Consider the following 26809-nt stretch of genomic DNA (forward strand, 5'->3'; position numbering starts at 1 on the left):
GGGGCCAGCCGCAGCCCCTAGTTGTTCCCGGCTCCTACTCGTGTTGCCCGTCTCCGCCCGCCGGGGGTTTCGACGTCAACACATTCTGGCACGCTCGGTGGGACAACCTTCGACATCCACCACATCGCCATCTACATCCGAGATGGCAGAAAGCACTCCGGTCAAGTACGAGGATCTGCCCGATGAGCTCAAAAGGAAACATGACGAGATCAAGGCAACCCTCGAAGCCGAACTCATCGGCTCCTTTGAGAAGACCCGGCCGCACGATATCAAGCTCGGTAGAAACTCACGTCCGTTGCCTGGCGTCAACATGGTGGATCTCAGCCACTCCATATGCCAACCAGAGTTCTCCTTTGGTGTCAACATGGCAGGGCTTGCAAGCCGTCATGGCAAAGATGAAGCAGAAAGCAGCCACTCCCGTGGCAAGGATAAAGAGGAGGCCGATCCACGCGACCGGCCCCAAGATGATGACGAGACGGTACCGACAGAGGAGGAAGTGAGAAGCGTGCGGTATCAACGTCCACTCTCCGAGCATCTCCTCAACAAATATGAGCAGCAGTACGACCGACGTCGGCGCTACGACGTAGATGATGAGAGAAATTGTCGGTCTGATGCAGAGGATGGGAGGTACCGTCAGCATGATAGAAACAACGACGGGTACAATCGTCACGCTGAAGGAAGGTCAAGGGGGCAGGATGACATGGATCGGCACTGGGACTGTCCTTTCTTCAAACATTGCTGGGACTCAGGAATGAGCCGATTGCCAACAATCGAGAACTGCCCGAATGCAAACAAAGGAAGAAGGATGCCGCTAACGTGTCCGTGTTCAAGCGTCTAGGGCCTCTCCCGCCTCGGAACAAGCATGCTGAGTCCGCTCGGGTGAAAGATCTCGAGGAACTAGAGGACGATGATGAAGAAGACAAATATCATCGGCCAGGTGGTGCCCTGATGGGCTCAGCCGTTCTCAGAAGCGAAGGGTTCAGCGTCTGCGTGGGTTGGAAGAAGATGAAAGATTGTACCTGCACACGCTGAGGAAGGCACGGCCTGATCTGGCCGCCAAAATTCAGCGAACCCTGGACGAAGAAGGTCGGCCACAAAGAAAAGAGTGGCGCCCCAAGCAGAGGAAAGCCGATGATGATACATCGGCTGGCACAAACATGGTCTTCATTCTTCCAACGGAGTTTAGCGCTCCAAGATTATATGAAGCACCTGTGGCACAATTGGACTGCGGCCCACGGCCGGTCATCTTTGAGAAGCCACAAGAAAGAAGTTACAGGCATCTGAAGGCCCTGTACTTGAGAGGTTACATCGATGGGCAGCCTGTCAACAAGATGTTGGTAGACACCGGAGCGGCAGCTAATATCATGCCATACTCCATGCTACGTCGGTTGGGACGTTCCAGCTCGGATCTGATCAAGACCAATGTGACACTGAGCGATTTCAACGGCCAAGCATCTGACGCACAAGGTGTGCTGAATGTGGATCTAACCGTAGGAAGGAAAACCGTCCCTACGGCGTTCTTTATTGTCGACAGTAAAAGTACCTATGCTGTCCTACTAGGGAGAGATTGGATCCACGCCAACTGTTGCATTCCATCCACGATGCACCAATGCCTAATACAGTGGGATGGAGATGAAGTAGAAGTCGTCCACGCAGATGATTCAGTCGAGATTTCAACAGCCTGGCATGGACGTTTGGGAGACATCGGGCCAAGAGCCGCTCTCGGGCATCAATTTGGACGACTGCGAGCGCATCGACGTGACAAAGAACGGGGTTAGGCTAGTTTTATCCACCGGCCTGACCGTGTAACAAAGCAAACGTCGATGGACGAACGTGGCGAGGCTGATCCTTGTGATCGGCCCCAAAAGTTTATGAAGGGACATTACAAAACCTTCACCGAGCAAGCAACGTGGAGGCCGATTCCAGCAATCGGCCGAAATTATCCTCACCATCCATTCTGCCTGGGTTCAACATGTAATCCACCAGAGCCGATACCATCAATTCTCTTGACAGAATCGGCTCGGGGGCACCTAGTGGATAAAACACGAGGATATGCAGTAGAAGCGTCTCATCCTTTGGTGATGGGTATTGAAGTATGGGGGCCGATACATAAATCGGCCAAAAAATTCGAATTTTTTTAAGCACAGCCGATGTACAGACATCGACTTAAGGATCAATGGAGCAGGAAGTGGATCTTCCCTTCAAGGACCCCTGATTCCCATTGGCAAGTCTTCAAGTTCAGCGGTGCTAGTAGCAAAAAACGTGACATCTTCTAGAACCAGGACTGCAGGATTGAGGATCATGACCCTGGCCAACGACGAGAGCAGCATAAACGTGCAAGTCAGGGTAAGGATGAGCCTAACGAAGGGAGCATATCTCTTCTAGGACCAGGAGAACAGCCGATGACGAAGCAATCGGCTGTAATGTTTTTTGCCTAAGGCTTGACCAAGGTTGTGATTTGGTAGCTGTCACTTCCAGGGGTTGTTACGTCCAGAGTTTTGGAGGGCATCAGAAATACAAAGACATCCTCACCGGAAGTTACTTCGGCCTGCCAAAGATGATGAGCCGATCTGACCAGCCAGGTGCAAGAGGTGAGCTGGAGAAGCTCGGGGGGCAGCTCACCTTGAAATTTCTTCACTCTGAAGAACCGATTTTGTTGGAATCGGCTGATGCTGCATTACGAGTTGGAAACCCAGGATGACCGACTTGGTCGGCTCACTGCTATTCTCGCCCCGACTGAGGCTCGGGGGGCAGCTTGCCACGAAAGGTCCTTTGCTATAAGGGGCCGATTTTGCTGAAATCGGTTGGCTCTGCATTTCGTGAGAGATGGTTGCTGTAAGAAAACAGAGCAGGATTATAAACGTCACTGCAGACTATCACAAGAGAGTTTGTGGACAAGTGATGCCTGTTCTGCAGAAGTGGCAGCTTCAACGTTTGAGTTGACCCAGCAACAGTCCTGGGGCTCTCCTGAAAGCAAAGAGGATCTGGAAGAGAGGGATGCGGCAGAAGAATGTCTGAAATTTAAGGTTAATAAGGAGACTGGACATTATTTCAGGAGTTTTGCCGCTAAGTTTAACACTCCATTTCGATTGGATCTGCATTTACAAGATCTAGGGGTTACACGATTATGGCTTGGCCCTGTTTGACCGAGAGTTTGGGGGGTCCGGATGGATATATCTCGAGATTTATCGTAAGAGACCGATGCGTTGCCATCGGCTCATTAAGCATTGGCTGAGTGACAATCGGCAGAATCAGTACGAAGGACAATCGGCTAAATTATCATAAAGGAAATCGGCAAAATCAAATTGGGGAAATTCTTCATTGATGAACAAGATTTCTTACATAAAGAGCTGATTGCTCTCAAAAGGAAGTACTAGGGGATACATTGCCCCGTCTACTACTACTGGCCCTATGATAAGATCCTATCTAGGGGCCGTTGCTGCCCTCGTCGTCGTCGTCGCCGTCATCGCCACTGTCGGCGCTACTCCCCGCCGGCTCGTCGTCGCTGCTCCAGCGGCCGCCGGCAGGACCCTCGTTGTCCTCATCCTCCTCGTCAGCGTCGTCGTCGTCGTCGCTGTCGACGTCGCTGAGGTTCCCGGGCCAGGGGCAGTGGCGTTTGGCCGGCGGCTCGTCGGAGGAGCTGTCATCGTCCTCCTCCTCCTCCTCCTCCTCCTCCTCCTTCGCCTCCTCGGAGGAGGTGAAGTCATCCCAGGAGAAGCGGTCGTCATCGCTCTCCTCCTCCGATTCCCCGTCGGCGAGGAAGCGGAGGTCGCTCTCCCCACTGGTCAAGGACTTGTCTTCCTCGGACCAGATGGAGGAGGCGTGGTCTTCCAGGTCCCATTCTTCTGGTGCGCGAATGTCCGGCGGCGTCTCGCGGGAGGAGGAGGACCCAAGGGAAAGTTCCGATGAGGTGGAGGAAGAGGAAGACATGGTGCGCAGAAGGGCTTTTGGAGTGCTAATGCGGAGATGATGAGGAGGAGAACTGTTCGGTGCGGTTAAATAAAAGAAGTGGGGATTTAATGTTCGAACAGTTTTCGAGGAGGTGGTGCCAAAAAACTGTCAAATCGTGCAGAGAAGCTGGGAAGGCAAGTTGTCATGATGGAAATACTGCGACGGTTCTGCTCTGCCACGACATGACCCGACGAAAGAAGAGCATAATGATTTTGGAAATGTCATTTCCAAAACCAGGGGGGCATGTGTTATCACCAGAATTTGACCGAGTCAGAGGTGGGCCGCGACCAAAATGGACTTGAAGATATATGTATAGAAGAAATACGTGAATCGGCCTTACATGCAAAGTTTGGGCTAGTTTGCCCTTGTATCTGTAACATATTAGATGACGTATCGGTTAGGAGTTAGAGTTTTACCCGTGCACGGTTTGGTGCACGCCCACATTAGAAAGTCCGCTGGACTATAAATATGTATCTAGGGTTTATGGAATAAACAACAACCAACGTTCAACACAAACAAATCTCGGCGCATCGCCAACTCCTTCGTCTCGAGGGTTTCTCCGGTAAGCACCATGCTGCCTAGATCGCATCTTGCGATCTAGGCAGCACAAGCCTGCCCACGTTGTTCATGCGTTGCTCGTGCTGAAGCCTTTTGATGGCGAGCAACATAGTTATCTTAGATGTGTTAGGGTTAGCATTGTTCTTCGAATTACATGCTTTCGTTATGCAACCCTTGCACATCTAGCCGCCCTTACACCTATCTCGGGTGTAGGGGCGGCACCCGCTTGATCATAGTTTAGTAGATCTGATCCGTTACGGTTGCTCCTTGTTCATCAAGGATTAGTTTAACATCCGCAATAGTTAGGCCCTACAAAGGGTTGGAGGATCCAGCGGCGTGTAGGGTGACGTTTGCTAGCCCTAGAAAGGATGTTCCGGGGATCAACCTCGTGTTGATTTTTAGGCCCTGTCTAGGATCGGCTAACGGTCACCGTGCGCGAGCGTGAGGCCCAATCGTGAGTGGGATGATCCGATTATGCGGTGAAAACCCTAAATCGTCGTAGATCTCATTAGCTTTATCTTGATCGAGCAGGACCACCATATATTCGGACACCTTGTACGAATCATGGGTGGATCGGCTCTTTGAGCCGATTCACAGGATAACCTGAGAGCCGATCGAGGCTCGTATTTAATGTTTACGTGTATGCCATGCAGGAAACTAAGCGAGGCATCATCCACACCTTCCTGACCAGGTATAGGTCAGGTGGCACGCCCTTGCGATAGCATCGGACGTGTGACCAGGAGGCTTTGCGGGCCGTCGCTCTGAGGGACTGGGGCCAGCCACAGCCCTAGTTGTTCCCGGCTCTACTGTGTTGCCCGTCTCTGCCCGCCAGGGGGTTTCTGACGTCAACAAATATTAAACAAAATTTTTATGCTGATCTGTTCAACTGCCAAAAGGGTAACTGACCCATCAAGTACTTGGGAACTCCAGTTTGTGCCAGAAGAGCTTCTGTAGCCGATATGAGTTTTTTGGGTGGAAAAACTAAGAAGAAAATGAGTGGATGGATTGGAAATTCCATGTCCATTGGGGGGAGGGTGATCAAGATTGATGCTTGCCTTGCTAGCACTGCTGTGTACCAGATGTCTCTGAGGCTCTTGCACAAATCAAACGTTGAACAAATTGATAAGCCTATCAGGTCTTTCTTTTGGGCTGGTAGTGCTGATAAAAGAAAATATCATTTTGTTAGATGGAGATGGATCTGTAAACCAAAACAAAAAGGTGGCCTGGGAGTTAAAGACTTGTCCAAGTTTAATATTAGTCTGATGTGTAAATGGTGGTGGAAATTGGAGCATGATCCTGGTCCATGGCAGAATTTTATGAGACTGAAGTACTTGAGAGGTAAAGGCATTTATTATGCAAAACATAGACCTGTAGATTCTCCACTTTGGTCTGACATGATGAAAGTTAGAGATATTTATCTCTGTGGTAGAAGAATGAAAGTTGGAAATGGAATTCTGACTAGCTTCTGGGGAGATTCCTGGTGTAGCATCAGTCCTCTCAAAGAAATGTTCCCTGTCCTTTTTGATATCTGTAATGAACAGAGTGTCACTGTTGCTGAGGCAGCTGCTATGGGTTGGAGGTTCTCATATAGGAGGTGGTTGACCCCTGATCTTATCATCCAAGAGGCTGGTTTGTTTCAACTGATGGCTCAAACACATTTGTCAACAGATAATGACTTACCCAGATGGAAATGGTCAAAGAAAGGCAAATTTACTGTGAAGTCTGTGTACAAAAAGATTTGTGGTGGAGGAAGGGACAGATCTTTTAGGCATCTTTGGAGAAGCAGAATTCCACTTAAGATCAAAGTTTGGCTCTGGTTGATCTGGCACAATGCCATTGCCACTAAGGATAATCTTCTCAAACGCAACTGGTCTGGGGATTCAATTTGTCAGTTCTGTGAAGAGCAAGAAACCATTAATCATCTTTTGTTTGGTTGTTCAGCAGCCAAATTTGTTTGGAGTGCAGTAGCTACTGCTATCAAATCTCCTACTCGTCCTGGGAGCTTCTTACAATTTTTCTGGTGGTTCCCACAGTTTATCCATGCCAGTCGCAATACACAGATTGCTGGCCTGGCAGTTATTTGTTGGGCCATTTGGAAACTTAGAAATAGGGCTTTGTTTTGAGAAAAAACTGATTAGCTCTCCCCTTGATCTAATCAGCTATGCTGCTGTGTTTCTGAACTATTGGTCAGGTCTACATGGAGATCGAGATGCTTCTGAACTTCGTGCGGGTGCCGATGGTCTCTTACGCCTTGCTGCTGCGGCTGGAGCCGGAAACTCTTCCACCAGAAGTGCTGGACGTGCTGATCAACTTCGCTTGGAGGATAAGAAAACTGATGACTCAAACGACGACACCACTTCTTGATGTCTTGCTGAAGATCTGTCAAAAAGCTTATCGAGTGCTGCTAAGATGTCTCGTTCTGTTTTGTTATCCTAGATCCCCTTGCTGTTGACAAGGGTTGTTCTTTGCAAAAACTTTAGCCTGGTTCTGTAATAGATTTTCTGAACGTTAGCATTAGGCGGCGATCTCTCCCCCCTCTTTTTGCTTTTTCTTTCGTGGCAAATACTGTGATGTATTTTCGTTATCTCCCTGGTAATGAAAATTCGATCCCCTGGTGGATCGTTTGGAAAAAAAATCTATAGTTCTATACACATCAACGCGATGCCGTCTTTCACGTCTAGCGCCTGCCATGACACCTTTCATGTCGTGCTTGGACTTCAACGCCAGGCGGCCTCTCATGGTGCGCGGCAACACATGCCTATTTGATGTAAAAGAACGTTACAGCTAATTCTACGGATTCATGAAAATTAATTAGTCAAGAGCAAAATAAGATTCTGGCGGCCGCAACAAACCGTGTATTATTCCAACCTGATTCAGATGCGGCCGAGGCGCTCATGGTGCCATGATGCGGAAAACAGCGGCGGTAGGTGAGCTTGCAGTCGTGGGGCCATGGGAGTAGCTTGAATTCGGTAGTGCTAGGAGCTGTCGGAGACGCGACATGGAGGATTCGTCCTGATACAGGTGCAGGTTGTTGTCGTGCATCAGAAGCAGCCTCCCGCGACGGCGCCCAAAAGGCAAGATGTAGGCCGACGAGCGCGCGATGTGCCTGGTGTAGTACGCAGCCAAGGGCGGCAAGCAGAGAATCAAGTGTGGCAAAGCAGGAAATCAAGTGCGGCAAGCAGCGGCGACCACATTAAGCACAACAGCTAGAAGCAGCAACGAGCACTAATGCAGCGCGCAGCACATCACATCAAATATGCGTCTGCTCATTCGTCCATGGATGATGGATTCCTTGATAATCTGAACTGCAGGCTTCTGTTGTGTCTGATTTTTGAAGATCGAGTCAATGGCAACACTGCCACACCATGATATTATTTCGGTTCTAGCTAGCTTCCCACAAATATAAGCAGGAATCTCTTACGAATTGCAATCCTTTGAAGTTCAGAATTACATTCGACTATTTATGTTCTACTCACATCCAAATGTGCAATGTTTCTATATTTATCATACTTGCGAACACATAAAATAATTAATGAAGCTGAAAATGCAAGAAAAATACTTCAAACATTGTGAGTAAAATTCGGCTAAAAATGAAATAAGTTATTGTTTGAATTTGTACATATGCAGAAGGACATATACATGTGAGTTTTCCAGTTGAAACATTTTAATGAGAAATCTCAGGTTGCAACAAAAGTTTTTTTTTCTATTGCAACTTTTTAATAATGTATCTCGCAACTTGGTAGTAATGTAACTCCCGTTGTAAGACACGGGTAATTTTTCTAGTTATACCCTAACCCTAATTGCCCTTGAGCCTAATATAAATAAACCCCGAAACGTCGTTTCCCCTAAACTCCCCGTTCTACAACCCGATGCCATCTAACGCCGCCTCCCCAGTCCCCTGGCCTCCACCACCACTTTCCTCCACCGCGTGCACGCGTCAGCCTGGACACCGCCGTCGCCGTCGCCTCCCGCCATACCCCCACTCGGACGCGATCACCGCTACCTTCGCCGGAGTCCGGCGGCCGGACAGAAGACTCCTCGATCCTCTTGCGGCGGCCGCCGCCAACGCCCTCCAACTCATCTCGCGGACGCCAGGGCCTCCTCAGCGGAGCGACATCACTCAAGATCTATGGGAGCGCCTCTAGGTTTTGCTCATCTCCATTATCCAGATTTTTGGTTTATTACTTAATGTAGAATTTTCATGGTTTATTGGCCTGCTGAGGGGCAACACCACCCGCGTCACGGGTTAATATTTGCTGCATGCTAGAGCCTTGATACGATCAGTATGTTTATTGTTTGACGAAAGTGCTGAGTCATCTTGCTTCTTGCACCTCCGCAACTTGGGTAACAGTTTTGGGTTGGTTAATATTTTTCTGTCATTCCCGAAATTCAATTATTCGCAACATGGAGCAGGTCATGTGAACACTGGGGTGTAGAGATACTGGGCCTGGCATTTACATCAAACGTGTGTTTCAAAATAAGTTCTTAGGCTGTTCTAGGCTACCTGACATGTTAACATGAGAGTATACAGAACAAGTTCAACCAACCAACGTGATAAAAACTTTGGGATATACTGCAATGTCAGTGAGTTTCTTGCAATTCTTAACAGTTATTTTTTGTTGCTGCTGTTCTCTACTACTCTGTTTGTTGAGATTGTATTAGCCTTATACAAGATCCTATTTAGCGTTTGTTCAATTAGTTTAACCTTGTCCTTTGGTGTTCAAGTGTATAGTTAATTATTAGGAAATAGAAAATGGTCCACTTCTCAACCCTCAACTCACTCCAAAACTGTCCAAGTTAACGATCAAAAACTGTCCACTTGACAGGTTGTTTCACAAGTGTATTTTTTTACTGGTGTGAAGGCCATGTGTTCATTATGTCACACCCGTGTCACTGGATAGCTCAGTATAGAGTGAGAACTAAGAGAAATATAGTGAGATATGGCACAGGACCAGTAGTAAAGTTCAAAGTTGGAATATGACTTGTGAGTGTTCAGAGTTTGAAGTGGAAATTCGCAAGTGTTGTACTCCCTGGTAAACACCAGCTTTCACGAAGCACTGAATATGATATTTGTAGTTATACACTACCTATCAAGAGGTAGTGTATTCCTTTTCTGTCCAGTTATTATTGAGATAACTGTTGAGAGTGATACTATGCTATCCTTTATTTGAGATCATGTAGGAGATCTTGCATTGGATTAGATAGTCTAAACTATTATGTTTCTGTTACATATTATATATTTTTATTATAAGGGTAATAAACATGGATCCAGTTTGAGTAGGTTTGTTTTTATCTTTTTTTAGAGTTAGGTTTGTTTTTATCTGAGTAACTGAGGGGCCATATGCAGCAAACAAACTACCATATGTTGCCATGATTAAGTGGTATATGTTCAAGCAAAAATGCATACACTTGCTATGAAATGATCAGGATCTTCACCTTATTTTCATGTTCTCGATAAAGTGTTTGATATTTCTTAGTGGATAAATTAAGCAAAAATGCTGAGACAAGGCCAAGTTTGTGTACAAGTAGCGTTCTCTCTGTTTCAGACTTCCAACACAAGCGTTATCATCCCAGCTCACTTATTTCTTTTGATTTTCAGACAAGAAACAGCCCAACTCTGAGCTTATCGATCTGAAATGCACTTTTCAATCAATGCCTTAGCGAGAGAATGGAGTAGACACCTCTTCTTCTGGTTTGTGTCAAACTTACTAGTTGTGGTTTAACGTAACAAATATCCAGCCATTAGCAAAGGTAGGTATAATGTTAAAGTGATCTATGTGAAAAATGGCCCAAGCCCAAACAAATTAGCCCAATAGCATTATGTACATGGTCACCCCAGTCCTAGTACCTCACGGAATAGACTTGACCGAGCTTGATCTATCAATATGCATTGACGGCTCTAGCAAATACCTTTTATATCCCGCCCATGGTGTTCCGGCCGATCGATTACTGCCGCCGCACTAGGGCATATAGATGCGCAGGTCAGAATCGCTCGGACATCTATGCTTCGTCAAGCATCGTGACCAGCAGTGTTCATTGGAAGCATCCCCACTACATTTAGCAAAATAAGTAGCCTCAGAATTCACAGCCTTTCTCATAATAACATTACTGCACAATTCCAGTGTCTTTTGGCAACCTATAATATCTAAAATTTTCATTTAACCATCTTTGACGGAGAGGTCCCAACGAAAGGAAACTATGCCTTCGCCATCATTTCGTAAAAAATATTCGAAAGTTTCTAATTTCTAAGGGCTCTGTTTATGTTCTCTGTGGTGTCCTCCATGCTAAAGTGTAAGTGGATTAAATAGGCGTAGAAACCACAATGATCCGCTGAAGGATGAAAGGAGACAACTAATTCTCTTTATGGTTATTGTGAAGTATTTGAGACCTAATTATGTTCTCATGGAAAATGTTGGTGACCTTCCGAAATTTTTTGGTGGACTTTTTTGGAAGCTATGCGTTGAGCCTCTTTGTGGCCATGAGTTACCAAACAAGGCTTGTGCCTATGGTTGCATGATCTTATGGGCTACCGTAATTTAGGATTCTTGCATTTTTTTGCCATGAAATGCACAAATCCTAAATTGTGGTAGCCCATAACTCCTCCAACCATAAGCAAGTCCTGTTTGTTAACTCATGGCCACAAGATGACTTAATGCATAGCTCCTAGAAAATCCACAACAAATTTCAAAAGGTCAACAACATTCTCCATAAGAACATATTTGGGTCTCAAATAGTTCACAATGTCCATAAAGACAATTAGTTGTCCATTTCTTTTGTCTTTTGGTGGATCATTGCGGTTTCTGTGTCTGTTTAGTCCACTTGTGCCTTGGCATGGAGGTCCCCCACAAATAACATTCACAAAACCCTGAGAAATTAGAAAAACATAAATAGCTGCCAGCCTGCCACATCAAATGAACAAAAAATAAACATAGGGGTTCGGTACCGTCATTAAGGAAAAGTCTTCAAAATGGAAATGATGTTGCCATAAAAGTCTTCAACCTAGAGATAAAGTGAAAAACTGGTTATTGCAGAATGTCATGCCTTAAGAAATGTATGGCATCGAAATCTACTCCCCATACTAACAGCATGCTCAAGCATCCATTCTAATGGGAATGATCTCAAAGCTCTAGTGTATGAGTTCATGCCCCGAGGAGACTTACATAGATTACTGAATTCAGCTCAAGACCATGAGGGCTCTTTAGACTTCATACACATTACAGTGGCTCAAAGGCTAAGCATTGTTTTGGATGTAGCAGATGCGTATCTACAACATAACAACCAAGGAACTATTGTTCATTGTCATATGAAGCCTAGCAATATTCTTTTGGATGATACTATGACAACTCATGTTGGAGATTTTGGTCTTGCAAGGTTTGTAGTTGATCCAGCAGCATCATCACCAGATGACTCACACTCGACGTCTTTGATTGCAATAAATGGAACTATTGGATATGCTGCTCCAGGTATTTCCAATTTTCATATTCTGGCAACATTGTCATCAAATTGAGAATAACATCACCTTATACTAACATTGGAATTCAATTATTTCTTGCATGTGAACTATAGAATGTGCAACACGTGGTCATGTTTTGACTGCTAGCGATGTCTATAGCTTTGGAAATGTTGTACTTGAAATCTTCTTACGGAAGAGGCCTACAGATGGTATGTTCAAAGATGGAGTAAACATTCCAAACTTCGTTGAAATAAATTTTCCTGCCAAGATATCACTAACCTGCATGTTTTTGTATCCTTATTATGTTCCGGGGCACACTTAATTTTCTTTCTAGGTATTTATATGTGGTGAACTAATTTATATATGACTGTGAAGTACCATTGTTCTGCTATCCTTTTGTGTTATGTTTCACTAATATTTTTGCTGGGCCAAAAGTTGTCCTATAGATATGTTTTCCTTATAAGATTCTGTGATGCAGGCATTTAGCTTTTAATTTTTGGTATTTCCAGCTTCGTTGTCTATGAAGAATTGGTATGGTATACACTCTGCTAACCAGTGTGCTCCTAAGTAATACGTGTTCTTCAGAGAAAGGGACTTTTCACACAGACAGATCAAAGGAACATTAACCAGTGAGGTAATTGTATTTGTGCCCTGACTTGTTGCTAATTGCAGCTTGGTTTATGCGTTTTTTCAAAGGGGTTGTAGCTCTGTTCACAAAAAAGTTGTTGCATATATATGTTATGTTTGTGAATTCCCTCATATGCAGCTGCTTGGCATGAATTTCCTAGGTAACATGTCCTCAGCTTCTCTCATATATTGCAGGCTGAAGGCACATGCTCTCATCTCTGGAGATGCTTCTCAAAATTATCCAAAAATTGTGGTATATCATTTACTTTTCTTACCTATGCTATCAAAAAATATTCAGCTGGCCCACACACCTCCACTTTCCTCGCCCTCGCAGGCCTCCTCCTTACGATCATCAGGTGTAACAGCCCAAGGTCAGCCCTGTTCGGTGCCGGTGGCTTGGAAGATGCAAAAGTGTAGGAGTAGAAGCAGTGCAAGGAAGACGTGGCCGTGTGGGAGCAGAAGCAGTATAAGACTGTCGCTTCGGGCAGCTATTGCACTGTGCTCCGCCACTGTGCTTGCCTGCACCATTGTCGAGCAATGGAGAACTAAGGTAGGATGGTCTCATGATGTGTTATTTCTAATGCAAAATTGTGTTTTTGCCTGTTGGTAGCCTATCACGAGAAAATATGCATATCTGTATTTGACCGATGATACCAATTGTCGTCTCAGATAGTGATGTCCTTTTTTTACATTGATGGTTGTTTCAAGCTCGAATTTTATTGATCCCTCATGGAAACTTTGCACTAAGCAATACCTTACGAATTCACTATGTAGACATTCGAGGACTGTTCTGTATTAACAGCAAAAAGTTTGTAGCATCTAATTTATGGTCCACTATACATTTGTGAGGTTACACTTTAATTGTTTGCATGCATGATGTATCGTCCCGCCTTGAGATGCAGATTAGTGATTGCTGATTTATGTACACTTTTTGTGTCGTGGTATTTTTAAGGTTCAGACTCAGCTAAGTAGCGTGATGGATTGTATTTTTCAGGTGCTCGGTTCCCCATCAAGGCCTCCTCCTTCAGGAGGGCTCCCGGATAGCAGTCAGGAGCGCGGCGCACCTGCCCGACCATTGGAGCAGTGCAGTTCAGTTCATGGCAGAATTCTCCTAGACCTTTGGCCTCCTCTGCACCGCCACCGTTAATCTCTCTAGGTATTGTCGCCTTCTTTCCCACCCTGGCAGCTGCCTCCAATGGCAGAATTGTCACATTTGCTCTCGCTGGGCTGGAAAGGAAGTATTCTTGCCAACATTACTTTGGCGGGTCTGTAGCTGGAGTGCCATTGGACTCCTGTAAAGCTAGCAAGGTACTTCTTATTTAACAACAGGTCCTCTATGAACAAAGCTTCTAACTCGTGTCTGGAATGGCACTGATTACTTATTAGTTCTATTTTTAATTATACTGTCATCACCATATGAACAGCTAGGCATGCAAAACTCTCGTTGATTTATTTTTTGTGTGTGGTTGTATAGTAGTTAAATTTGAATGGACATACTCATCATCTTTATTTGTTGTAATACCAGCCTGTAAATCTTATGTTTCCTGTCAAGAGAAAACAAATCCTTAAACATGCTGAGTGATACAATTTTCTTTGATTTATTTTAGTATACATGCCCAATTGCTTGATTAATTGGTTCTTTACAAAAACCAAAAGCTTTTTGCAACGGAAAATCCTTTCTAAATGCATATGCAGCACAATGATCTGCATGTGACACCAGCCCTTCATAGTTTCTCTTCATTTCTCTAATAATGGTGGTACTTTTACAGTGCTTAGATAAACAATGTGAACTAAATCAATTCCTTTCATCATAGCTTCAAAATTTGTATTCTCAGGTCCGTTGAATACATCACGGAACCCCCACTAAATGCTTATGAACCAGATAATTTTCTCACATAATTTATTGCCAATGCCCACCTGTTCAAAACATTTGAACTGGGGTTGCTATGTATATGTTATGGATCAGCAAGGTAGTTGATCTGTCTTTTTTTGTGTGTATTGAAGTGCTTAAGATTATGGTCTATTTATACACAGAAGTTATTACCAGATTTATTGGAATTGAATTTTCGAATGACCTTTATAGCTGATGTTCTTCATAATCAGTAATTGTTCAGGGGAATTTAAGGATTTTCCATTTCATACATATAGAGTACGTACTGTTTGAGTATGCCTATATGTAACAGATTGCATTAAGGTAGTGCTATTGCCGAGCACAAAATGCACCATATGTTACTTCAGACTGCTCAGATAAGCTTTCCTAAAAAAATGTGAAATGCTACAAAGGCCTCTGTGGTACTTTATTTATTTCTTACTGTGTATACATCTCTGCCTTGCAGGGTTGGCTTCCTTCTCCACTGTAAATTTTCGTACGGTATTCCATTGAAACTGAGACTACATTACAGAGGAACATGATGGGATCTTAATGATCCAGCAAGGTATAGGACGAGCTCCATCTTTGCTAGAAAATTGCTTCCTGCCTAGCATAATTTGTCGACAAACCATAGTGCTTTCTCACCTTTGGTCTTTGCAATTCCAGATTGTGGTTAGTTATACTATTTTTACCAGTTAGAAGGTAATTGTTTTCCTTTTTCTATTTTTTTGTGAAACAGGGCAAAAACTTTATCTTTAATCCTCTTTTATCTTTCTATCTTTTGAACATGTGTTCTCATTTGTAATGACATGTGAAAGAAATGAAAGATCCATTTTCACTAGTGTTTGATAATTATACATGTGCATAACTCTGAAATAGAAACATACTTGGCTTCTACTCTTGCTGTGGTAATGGTAGGTGAGCTGCGACGTGAGAACTAACCTGATGCCTACCATGCAGTGGCACTCATCTTGTTGAAAAACCAAAAGTTTGGGCGAATCGCAAAGTGGTGGATAGAAGTTGATACCTTGATCAGAGGCTTTCAAAATATGGCATAGCTATCCTGGAGTATCGCTTGGGCAACACGCTCTGCTTGTGCGGCTCGTCTAGGCAGAGCTTCCTCCCTGATGATTGCCTGGTCACCCATGCTGCTTCGGTGATGACTTTGTTTAATCTGGGATGACTTCTTGTTGCATTTTCTTTTGAGGAATCAGCCAAACCTCTGTTATGTTTAAGGTAATATGACTGGCAATGTTGTTAATAGTACGATGATGACATCCCGTGACTGTATCGGTGTGCTGCTAGCAAAAACAAATAAATGATCTCCTTGGCTTGAAAGTGTTAGGGCGTCAGCTCATGCAAACGGATCAAAAGAATCTATTTGTGCCTGCGTGGATAAAAAATAGGTCTGATCCTAGGCCAGTTGTTCGATGCAAAGTGAATAGTAATTTGGGCTGTGAATACGAGCAATTAGCTAGCTGCTGACTATAAATAAGACAACTTAAAGCCAACATATATAATAGTGAGCTATAAAAGTATCGTATTTTATCAATGTATGGTCCACTTTTCACTCTCAAAAAGTGCCTAGGAGCACGTGCTAGAGCCGGCTTTTGCATAAGTGCTCACTCTCATTCTCTCTTCTCTCTCTTCCAACTAAGCAATAATATACTACTTTTAATCCTTATAGCCAGCTGACTAAAATTTATTGTACTTGCTCTTACGGTGTGCACGAGGCTTGGACAACCTGTGTGGCTGCTTGCGGCAGTGCATTCAATGGCATGCTTCGGCTTGGCGGTGTTGGATTTCTGTGTCGCTATCAATTATAAAGGCCACCTGTTGTCCCTTTACAGAGATAGAGAGAGAAAGAGTGGATGTGAATGATTGCTTTATTGATACTTTGGTCAGGTTTATATGCTACCCGAACCGTCGCTTACAATATCGGCTATTACATGTTGGTGTCTTTTGGCAAAGGACACAACTGTTCGCGTTCGCTTTGCACAGCGATTGGACAAATCACTAATATGCTAACTGCTATAGGGAATATTCTAAGGAATCTGCTAACTGCGATTAGCCTAAATCTAAAGCTAATTTATTCCTAACAGTCCCCCTTGGACAACGCTGTATTCTAATCTTCATTATCTTGATAATCTTCATATATCTCCGAGTGATGGAAAATCTTAGTAAGATCCTGATAACTTTCAATCTTGAATTGATAACTTTCAATCTTGAATAACAGACCTTTCGTGACCTTCTTGAGTTGATATCCTCCAACGAAACCTGTAAAATTATAAGGAGAAAATATAGGAATCCGATATACCGTTGGTATAATAATTGTATCATTTAAAACCTATATGAGAAATCCTTTGGCGAACTCATAAGATAAAGTACAATATATTGTTATCGGATGATCAATACTAAGTTCAGTCTTGGGAAATTTCTCCCCCTGAACTTTGAAAATTTCTAAGTCGTCTCATACCAATGCCATGAATGCATTTTTGAAATGCAGCTGCTGGTAAAGACTTAGTGATCAAATCTGCAAGATTGTCACAAGATTTTGTTTGTAAAATATTAATTTCTCCATTTTTTCGTAATTCATGAGGAAAGAACAGTTTTGGAGCAATATGTTTTGTGATATTACTTTTAATATATCCTATATGCATTTGAGCAACACATGCGGCATTATCTTCATAGATAATAGTTGGTGATTCTAATGAACCTATGCCGCATGAGGTCTGGATGTGATTAATCACTCTGCGAAGCAATACACACTCACGTGAAGCTTCATATAATGCAATTATTTGAGAGTGGTTAGTGGAAGTTGCTACTAGAGTCTGTTTAGTTGACTTCCATGAGATAGCAGTTCCACCGAATAAAAATACAAATCCAGTTTGTGATCTAGCATTATGGGGATCAGAAAGATAGCCAGCATCAGTATAGCCAGTCAAAGTCATGTCTTGATTCTTCTTATAGAATAAACCAAGATCTTTGGTACCTTGTAAATATCTGAAGATATTCTTCACTCCGGCCCAATGGCGTTTTGTTGGAGCTGCACTATGTCTAGCCAATAAATTTACTGCGAAGGCAATATCTGGCCTAATACAATTAGCAAGGTACATTAGTGCTCCTATCGCACTAAGGTATGGAAACTCAGGTCCCAATACTTTTTCGTTATCATCCCTAGGTCTAAAAGGATCCTTTTCCATATCAAGGGATCTAATGACCATGGGTGTTTTGGATGGATATGATTTATCCATATTGAATTTTTCCAAAACTTTCTGAATATATGCGGGCTGATAAACGAGTATTCCCGAGGGAAGATGCTCAAGTTGTAAACCTAAGCATAATTTGGTTTTTCCCAAATCCTTCATCTCAAACTCCGTCATTAAATGATTGCGTGCTACAGATATATCTGCTGCGTTACCAATGATGTTGAGGTCATCAACATAAACTGAGATGATGCAAAATCCTTTTGAGGATTTCTTAATGAAAACGCATGGGCAATCATCATTATTTGAGTATCCTTTCGAAGAAGGAACTCACTAAGCCGGTTATACCACATTTTACCCGATCGCTTTAAGCCATAGAGTGACTTTTGTAATTTTACACAATACATGTTGCGATTTATATTTGGATTAGGGATTTTAAGTCCATCAGGGACTTTCATATAAATATCCGAATCGAGTGACCCATATAGATATGCGGTCAGTACATCCATTAACTGCATTGATAAATTTATTTGTACTGCCAATGATATTAAGTATCGAAACGTAATTCCACTCATTACAGGAGAATATGTATCGTCGTAGTCAATACCGGTTCTCTGCGTAAACCCTTGTGCTACTAGTCTCGCATTATATCTCACCACCTCATTATTTTCGTTCTTTGTTCGAACGACAACCCATTTAGCTCCCACAGGAAGACTTTTTGAGGAGTAGGTATTACTTTAGAGAATACCTCTCTTTTATTAAGCGAGCGCAGTTCTGCCTCAATTGTCTCCTTCCATTTAGGCCAATCCGAGCGCTTCAGGCACTCTTTCATAGATTTTGGCTCTGGATCCAGTTGAAGGGGTTTAGCAATTTTAGAGGAGAAATATGTGTCGACAAGTGTAGTCTTTCTATAGTATGATTCTCCTGAATCGATATAGTTTATGGAAATTTCATTGATTTCTTCAGGCACCGTGTGATTTCCCATAACAACGGTGTCTGGTTGTTTCGATGTCCTAGCAATAGAATTTTTGTGCACATTTATGCTAGGTTCTTGATGTTGAACATCATCTTGGTGTCTATCAACTTCAGGTTGATTTGCATTTACCGTCATAGATTTCCTTTGTTTCCGCGGTGGCTTTGGAGAAGCCTTTTCCCTTGAGACCAGATTTCTCCCCCTTTTATTTGCAATTGGGAGTTGAGTAGTTTTATTTGGTATCTCTACTCATTCTGGTGCATTGACTGCAGGGATATATGATTTAGTGACACCTTTGTGATCAGTAAATGCGTCTGGCAAGTTATTTGCAAAGTGTTGCAAATATATAATTCTCTGAACTTCAGATTCAGATTCTTTAGTACGTGGATCTAAGGATTGGATGCCTGTTACATTCCAATCTATTTCCTGGCATTCTTTGTGGTTTGTTTCCCCCCTAATACCGGGAAATGATCCTCATCAAAAATTGAATCAGTGTACCGGGCTGTAAACAGGTCCCCTGTTAGGGGTTCTAAATATTTTATAATTGACGGAGATTTATATCCCACATAGATTCCAATTTTTCTATGGGGGCCCATGGAGGTACGCTGCGGTGGTGATATCGGTACGTATACAACACAACCGAATTTTCGCAGGTGGAAAATACTTGGCTGATTGCCTCGTACTATTTGAAATGGGGAAGTTTCATGATATGCAGTTGGTCTGATTTGCATCAGATCTGCGGCGTGTAAAACCGCATGTCCCCAACAAGAGGTTGGTAAATTGCAATTCTGCAATAATGGTCTAGCAATTAATTTTACTCTTTTGATTAAAGATTCAGCAAATCCATTTTGAGTATGAACATAAGGTACAAAATGTTCTAGATGAATGCCTAAGGCCATACAATAATCATTGAATGCGTGTGAACTGAATTCAGCCGTATTATCCATTCTTATTGTTTTAATCCTGTGTTCAGGATGATTTGCTCTTAATTTGATAATTTGAGATATTAATTTGGCAAAGGCATGGTTACGTGTTGATAATAAACACACATGTGACCATCTAGTAGATGCATCAATTAGCAGCATAAAGTACCTAAATGGTCCAGATAAAGGTTGTATTGGACCACGTATATCTCCTTGAATTCTTTCAAGAAAATAAGTGACTCATTTTTAACTTTGAGGTAGGATGGTGAAAGGACACGGATGTCGCCTAAAGGGGGGGGGGGGAATAGGCGATTTAAAACTTTTACGAGATGGGCTTAACAAATGCGGAATAAAACTAGCGTTTACTTTGTCAAGCCCAAAACCTATATACTATGGTTCACCTATGTGCACCAACAACTTATTCTAAGAAAAGGTTCACCTATGTGCACCAACAACTTAAGCTAAGCAATACAAGCAAGTATGTGATAGCAAGATATATATAACTTCAAGCACGATGGCTATCACAAGGTAAAGTGCATAAGTAAAGAGCTCGGGTATAGAGATAACCGAGGCACGCGGGAGACGATAATTTATCCTGGAGTTCACAATCTTGCGAGTGCTAATCTCCGGTGGAGAGGTGCGGTCGCTTAGTGCTCCCGAACGCCACAAGAGGCTCACCTTGAGGTGTGGTTGCTCGATGCATACCAACGCCACAAAGGCCTCACCCCAAGATGCGGTGCTCACACCACACACCGAACGCCACGAAGGCGCGTCACCTAAATCTCCGGTGACCCTCGCCACAAAGGCCTAGGTCACGGTTCCACTAAGGGATTTCCTTCGAGGTGGAAACCGGGCCTTACACAAAGATTGGGGCACACATCCACAACTTAATTGGAGGCTCCCAACAAATCGCTACAAAGGTCTAGAATCCGTCTAGGGTTCCAAGAACCCAAGAGTAACAACTTTCTTGCTTTCACCTCCACGAATCACCGTGGAGAACTCAAACCGATGCACCAAATGCAATGGCAAGAACACCACAAAGATGCTCAAGTCCTTCTCTCTCAAATTCCAACAAAGCTACAAAAGCTATTGGGGGAATAAGAGAGGAAGAACAAAGGAATTCACAAAGAACACCAAGATCAAGATCTAGAGAGTTCCACTCACAAAGAGATGGATTTGATTGGTAGAAAAGTAGATCTAGATCTCCTCTCTCTTTTCCCTCAAATGGGGGCAAGAATCATGGAGGGATTGAGAGATAGTGCAAGCTTCTCTAGTTCAACAATGGAGGAGAGAGAGAGGGTGGGAGAAGCTCCAGCCCAAGGAGGAAGAAGGTTTACCCCCCAAGAAAATCGAGCCGTTGGGCAAAACCAGGGCCGGATATTCCGGCCCAAGTTGGGGCCGGATAATCCGCCCCCCCCGGATAATCCGGCCTCAGGGACAAAACCTGGTAAAAATCCGGCCAAATGTCCGGCCCCTATCCAGAGCTGCTTTTCTTCTGGTCCTTAGCCGATTTCGAGGGCCCCGGATATTTTGGAAATATCCGGCCCGGAAAATCCGGCCTAGCAAACTGCACAAACACCAAAACTAAAACGGGCATAACTTTAGCATCCGGACTCCGATTTTGATGATCTTGTGCTTGTTTTGAAGCTAGGAACATGCTCTACAAGATCATGCAGGAAACCATCATAGTCCAACAAGGGAGAATAGAAACAAATGATGAAATGTTTGACCTATCTAAAAAAGACATACCGGTAAAACCTCCAATCTCGAAAATGCAACAAGTTGCCCGTGCAAAAACCATTCTTGATGAACTAGAGCTTGTCATGAGAATAAGCACAAGATATAAATCATCACATGGATAAGATCCAAATAATGACCAAGAAAGATGATGAACCAAACTCGAAAACGCAACAAGTGATCTATGCAAAATCCGTTTTCGATGAACTAGAGCTTGTCATGAGAATAAGCACAAGCTCTAAAACATCACATGGATAAGGTCCAAAAAACAACCAAGAAAGATGATGCAAGGATGCAAAGGTTTGAGCTCTCTCCGAACGATACGATCGAGTTACTCACTCGAGAGCCCTCTTGATAGTACAGCAACTAAACTATAAACCGGTCTCCAACTACACTATGAGACCGGTGAGAAAGAAACCCTATCAAGAGCAAACCTTATACTTGCGCATTCCACTTGAGCTTGATGACGATGATCTTGACCTCAACAAGATGGAACGCCTTTCTTGCTTGTGCTTGCTTGACGAAGTCTTGTAGATTGCTCCCCCATAAACCACCATGGGAGAGTTTCTTCTTCGGCGCATCTTCACTTAACCATGACCACCATGTGGATTGCTCCCCCATAATCCACCATGGGAGAGCTTCTTCTTCGGCGCATCTTCACATATCCATGATCATCATATGGATGGCAAGACTCAAGCAAAAGATCTCTTCGAGATGGCTCATTTTGAACTTGCACTTCATTTCTTCATTCTTCATCATGTTGATGTCTTGAAGTAACTTGAGGGCTCACTTCATCTTCATCTTCAAGACATACTTGGCACTTGATATCCTTCATTGATTTCTTCTTATTGCAACCTAATATAAACATGTTGATGTCTTGAAGTAACTTGAGGGCTCACTTCATCTTCATCTTCAAGACATACTTGACAGTTGATATCCTTCATCAAATTCTTCTTATTGCAACCTTGAAGCCAACATATGGTTCAAGAATTGCCTATGGACAACTCCTACAAATATAACTCAATGCAAACATTAGTCCATAGGGATTGTCATTAATTACCAAAACCACACATGGGGGCTCCATGCACTTTCAGATGGCCTAATAATTAATTTCCCGGTAGCACATGCGGTGCATACAAAATCTGATGACTTGGGAAATCTTTTAATTGGTAAATTATGACCAATAGAATTGCTTATAATTTTTCTCATCATACCTATTCCAGGATGACCAAGGCGATCATGCCAAGTCTTGAATTTTTCAAGGTTTTAAAAAATTATTTTGTACGCAACAAAAGGTACGGGTTTGATGTATGTAAAGTATAATCCGGATGAAAATGAAGGGAATTTTTCAAGAGTTTGTTCCTCATATCCATCGCTTTTTGTTAAAAGCAAATATTCTTTCTTATCCATCTTAACAGTTTTAAGATGGAAATCATTTGATCGGATATCTTTGAAACTTATAAGGGTACGCGTTGATTCAGGATACAAGAGTGCATTCTGAATTACAATAGTAGTACCCATAGGAAGTGTGAGTGTGGCTCTTCCTGAACCAATTATTGCTTTGTTACTCCTGGTTATAGTCATAACATCTCCCTTTCTCTTAGTAAGAGTTTGGAAGTATTTTGTTTCCCTTAAAATTGGGTTAGTAGTAGCACTATCCACTAAACATAATTCTTCTTCCATCAGATTTTCCCGTAAATTTCTAAAAATAGAAAGAGAATATTTTAGAATAAATTTATTTTATTCATATATTCATCAAATTACATACATAGTATTTATATTAAAAATTCGAAATATAAATACATTACAATATTAGTCTGATTCACATAATACAATACATGTGGTATGAAAGACTTTATTCTACTTATTGTTATACAACATATAATACATCGTAGTATTTAAATAGCTAAGTGACATCAATTGTTTAGGAGATCAATTGAGGTCTCCAAAATCATCTTGGGTGTAGTCCACAAGCATGTCTTCATCGAGGATGATGTTGTACTTTGGCTTGAATTCTTCAATAGCACTTTGAGAAGGACTAGCTTGAGGGTTGTCTTCAATGGCATTGAAGTGAGCTTCAGCCTTATTTCCATGAACTTGCTTCCCTTTTCCTCCATACTTCATGTATAGATCCACTAGGTGCTTGGGAATACGACATTTGTTTGTACGGTGATTCGCACATCCACACCTTTGACAAACTTGAGAGTTGTCATTTTGATCATTTTTCTTGAAATGACCTTTCCCCTTAAATTGACCATTGGTCCTTTGACCATTATTCTTCCTGTTTCCCTTGAATTTTCGGAAGTTCCTCTTACGGTTTCCGAATTTATTAGTAAAATGAGCATTAGCATGTGCTTCAGGGATCGGCATGGCACCCGTTGGATGAGCATTATTGTGATTTTTCATGAGAAGTTCATCATGCTTCTCGGCTTGAAGTAATGTGTATATAAGCTCAGAATACTTCGTGTATTTGTGTTGATGATATTGTTGTTGCAATATCCTCATCGAGGGATGGAAAGTGCATAAGGTCTTCTCTATTAAATCTCCATCTGAAACTTGCTTGTTGCAAAATCTCAGTTTGGAGTTAACTTTATGCACGGCAGAATTATATGCCGCAACGGACTTAAAGTCCTGAAACCTTATGAGAGACCATTCTCTCTCGGCTTCCGGCAACATAACCGCTCTTTGTTGGTCATATCTCTCCTTGAGGGAGTTCCATAAAGCTAGTGGATCCTCCTCCATCAAATATTCATTTTTTAAATCGGGATGGAGGTGGTGCCTTATGAAATGTAATGCCGCATACTTTGCCACTTGGGGTATTTCGGAGCATTTTCGGGGGTGTGATAATCACGGGACCAAGGCCACGACCATTTAAATTTATTTTCATATCCATGGCCCATGATAGATAGTTACTTCCATCAAGTTGTAGTTCTTGGAATTCTTTTTTACTTATGTCACCCATTTTTCCTGCATGTATGATCATGCATTTAATCAATTTTACTTGATAGTAAAATTTATTTTGGTAAGCAAAAAATTTGTTCTAGAGGAACAATTTGAACGCAGATGAATTTAGAGCGCGGGATAAAATTGTTGTACCAAATAACATGTTATAATATGCTCGAGGCAAATATCTTTACTATTATATTGGAGTTGGTCGTAGGTCGTACAACGTGTTTGGTGAAGGAGATTCAGATCATCCTGACCATCCAATCACTCCATCTCAGCATTTAAAGCACATTTGCCCGTCCGATCGTTTTTGCTTCACGTATGTGTCGCTCAACCCAACCTCTGATAGACAAAACAAGATGGGAAGAAAATCCCCGCCTTCCTTTTAAGGCAGGATCTAAATAAATTGGGGCATGAATCACGGGATACTCCCATTATTGCTCGTCTTCCCTTCCCTCATTTCCATACGCAAAGGAAAATTATGCACCAGACCGTTCAATGTAATGTCAAAGTCTCTGCTTAACATCGGATTGTCCAATCCAATTTTCCTCAATCGCGAGCCTCAAAATTTGGCCGCACCGAATCACACGCTGCCGCAACCCTATAGTGGACGCCAGAATCGTGGTGCTCTCTCCTTGGAGACCTTCGGCGAGGCCTGAGGCGCTCGTCTCAGATCGCCGCAGAGGGGCTAACGCTACCCAGTCGAAGGACACGTCCGCTGGCCTATGGTCGCCATGACCAGCCTCGATCTCATCTTCAACCGCTTGCCTGGCGTTCTATTCGGAGGTGGGCGTCAGCCGATCTGCATATCTGAACACGGCAGGCCATCGACATCACGTGGCGCCTAGGCTGAGGCTGGATTCCCGGACCGACTGGTAAGCAATCTGCATTCTCTGCTCCTTTTTTAGAATTTTGATATTAAACGCACGATCGTGTGGTGTGTGCAATTTGGATCGGTTGATGCAGATCACGGATGTCCACCGACCTGACATGAGGTCGTGAGTTCAAGATGTTCGGCTCCATTAGATTCTTGGTATACATGCAGGGTCCGGCCAAAGAAAATCAAATCACGCAGGATCAATCTGTGTGCACCGATTTTTCGGTGAAAAAATGTCTACTTCCATTCGCTGATTTGCAGGTATTTCTGACAGCTCTCCTAGACGCAAGTGGTGGCAGCTCCGGTCAATCCCCTGCATCGAGCCGTCGCAACGCCCTCTTATCCCATGCCCACATATGCATCAACCTCGCCAGCGCCAACCCTCCCCTGCCTCACGCTCCACCGATGCCTGCACTCACGTCGGATGAAAGCAGCCCCGAGGTGCAAGAGCTTTAAGCAATTAAGCAGCTCATCATGTTGTACCATGAGCAGCGAGATCTGTGTCCGCTGGTGCTAGCCGGCCGGCATCCCCACGACTAGCGCAGGTTCATGTATGGCGTCAGCGCGACCGAGTGTCATTTGCCTGACATGTGCGCGTGATGCATGAGTGAGTGAAGCAGCAACGAGTTTGACATGTTATGCATTGATGCATGATATGGGACTTTTTCGATTCAGCTGAGTAGGTCAATTTATTCTTGTCTAGCAATTTTTGCCTTGTGATATTTCAGCTTGATATTTGGGAATCTACATAAGAACAAGGGTACATAAGAACAAGGGTACAACCAACATAAGAACAAGGGCACACTACAGCCAACATATGCAACTGGATTTACTGGTTGGTTCAAATATCATCATATTATTTTTCTTGTTGTTGATGTTAGAAAAGGATCATAATTTGATTAGCATTGGAGAATTTATAGCTCTATAGTTTTTGCTCACTTGACCAGTTCTTTATCTTTCTGCTCATCAATTTAGATATATGAGCTTCACTTCACTCTTTGGTTTGCCCAGGAATTCATATGCGCTCTTTCATACCTGAATATAACATTAGAGATAATGCTTGAGTATCACTCATTGGTTGGACTTCGTATGAGGCAGGAGTCCCATGGAGTCAAATCTATACACAGGAATGTTCCTTCAGTATCTCGTTTGTCTCCCAATGAATGAATTAGATTCACTAATTTAGATTCCAAATCCTTGATGATATTCTGATTTGACCCATTGTAGAAATTCGTTAATGGTCAATCATGTTCGTCAGATCCTTCTGTTTCTCACATGGTGTACCACCCATTGGTTGAATTTCATATAGATTCAATGTTGTGGTCTCCACTTCGAGTTCCAGAGTCCTACGAATCAAAGAGGTATATCTTCTGGATATTAATCTATTTCTTTTATCCTAATTTTTTTGAATCAAAGAGGCTTTAATCATGCGAATATATTATGAACAAGGCGATGTGCGAGTACAAGAAAATTCCAAATTGCGGGTAGCAGGGTCTTCGGAGAGTTGACAATGCCGCTATAATAATTGCTACCACACATGTGGAAGCTACAAACACATCACATCAAGCAAAATATGTTTACAAATTCATGTGTATAGATTTTCTTAAACAGTGCCCATGTTTATCAGCAATGGTAAAGTTGTTTTTGAAGTTCAGCTTCTTTCTGCAACCTTTTGATTTTTGCTGGCA

General features: G+C 43.0%; 2 protein-coding genes across 3 annotated transcripts; both read left to right on the top strand.

The window, feature by feature from the left end:
* Positions 1–11525: 11525 nt before the first annotated feature.
* Positions 11526–12436, top strand: LOC124703375 (receptor kinase-like protein Xa21). The gene is made up of 2 exons (XM_047235591.1): positions 11526–11972; positions 12076–12436. Exons 1-2 carry the CDS (start codon positions 11651–11653, stop codon positions 12282–12284), a joined length of 531 nt encoding a protein of 176 aa, XP_047091547.1. The 5' UTR covers positions 11526–11650; the 3' UTR covers positions 12285–12436.
* A 170-nt stretch (positions 12437–12606) lies between these two features.
* LOC124703373 lies at positions 12607–15797 on the top strand. 2 transcript variants are annotated; one of them, XR_007003081.1, is made up of 5 exons: positions 12607–12842; positions 12924–13139; positions 13584–13897; positions 14926–15024; positions 15420–15797. XR_007003081.1 is itself a non-coding variant. In XM_047235590.1 (2 exons), the coding sequence occupies exons 1-2, from the start codon at positions 12723–12725 to the stop codon at positions 13734–13736; spliced, it is 570 nt and encodes a 189-aa protein (XP_047091546.1). In that variant the 5' UTR covers positions 12607–12722; the 3' UTR covers positions 13737–13990. The 2 variants fall into 2 exon arrangements, 1 of the variants encoding a protein (XP_047091546.1); XM_047235590.1 differs by lacking the exons at positions 14926–15024; positions 15420–15797 and having other exon boundaries at positions 12607–13139; positions 13584–13990.
* Positions 15798–26809: the final 11012 nt, after the last annotated feature.

This window comes from Lolium rigidum, chromosome 3, assembly GCF_022539505.1.
Source record: "Lolium rigidum isolate FL_2022 chromosome 3, APGP_CSIRO_Lrig_0.1, whole genome shotgun sequence".
Lineage (NCBI taxonomy): Eukaryota > Viridiplantae > Streptophyta > Magnoliopsida > Poales > Poaceae > Lolium > Lolium rigidum.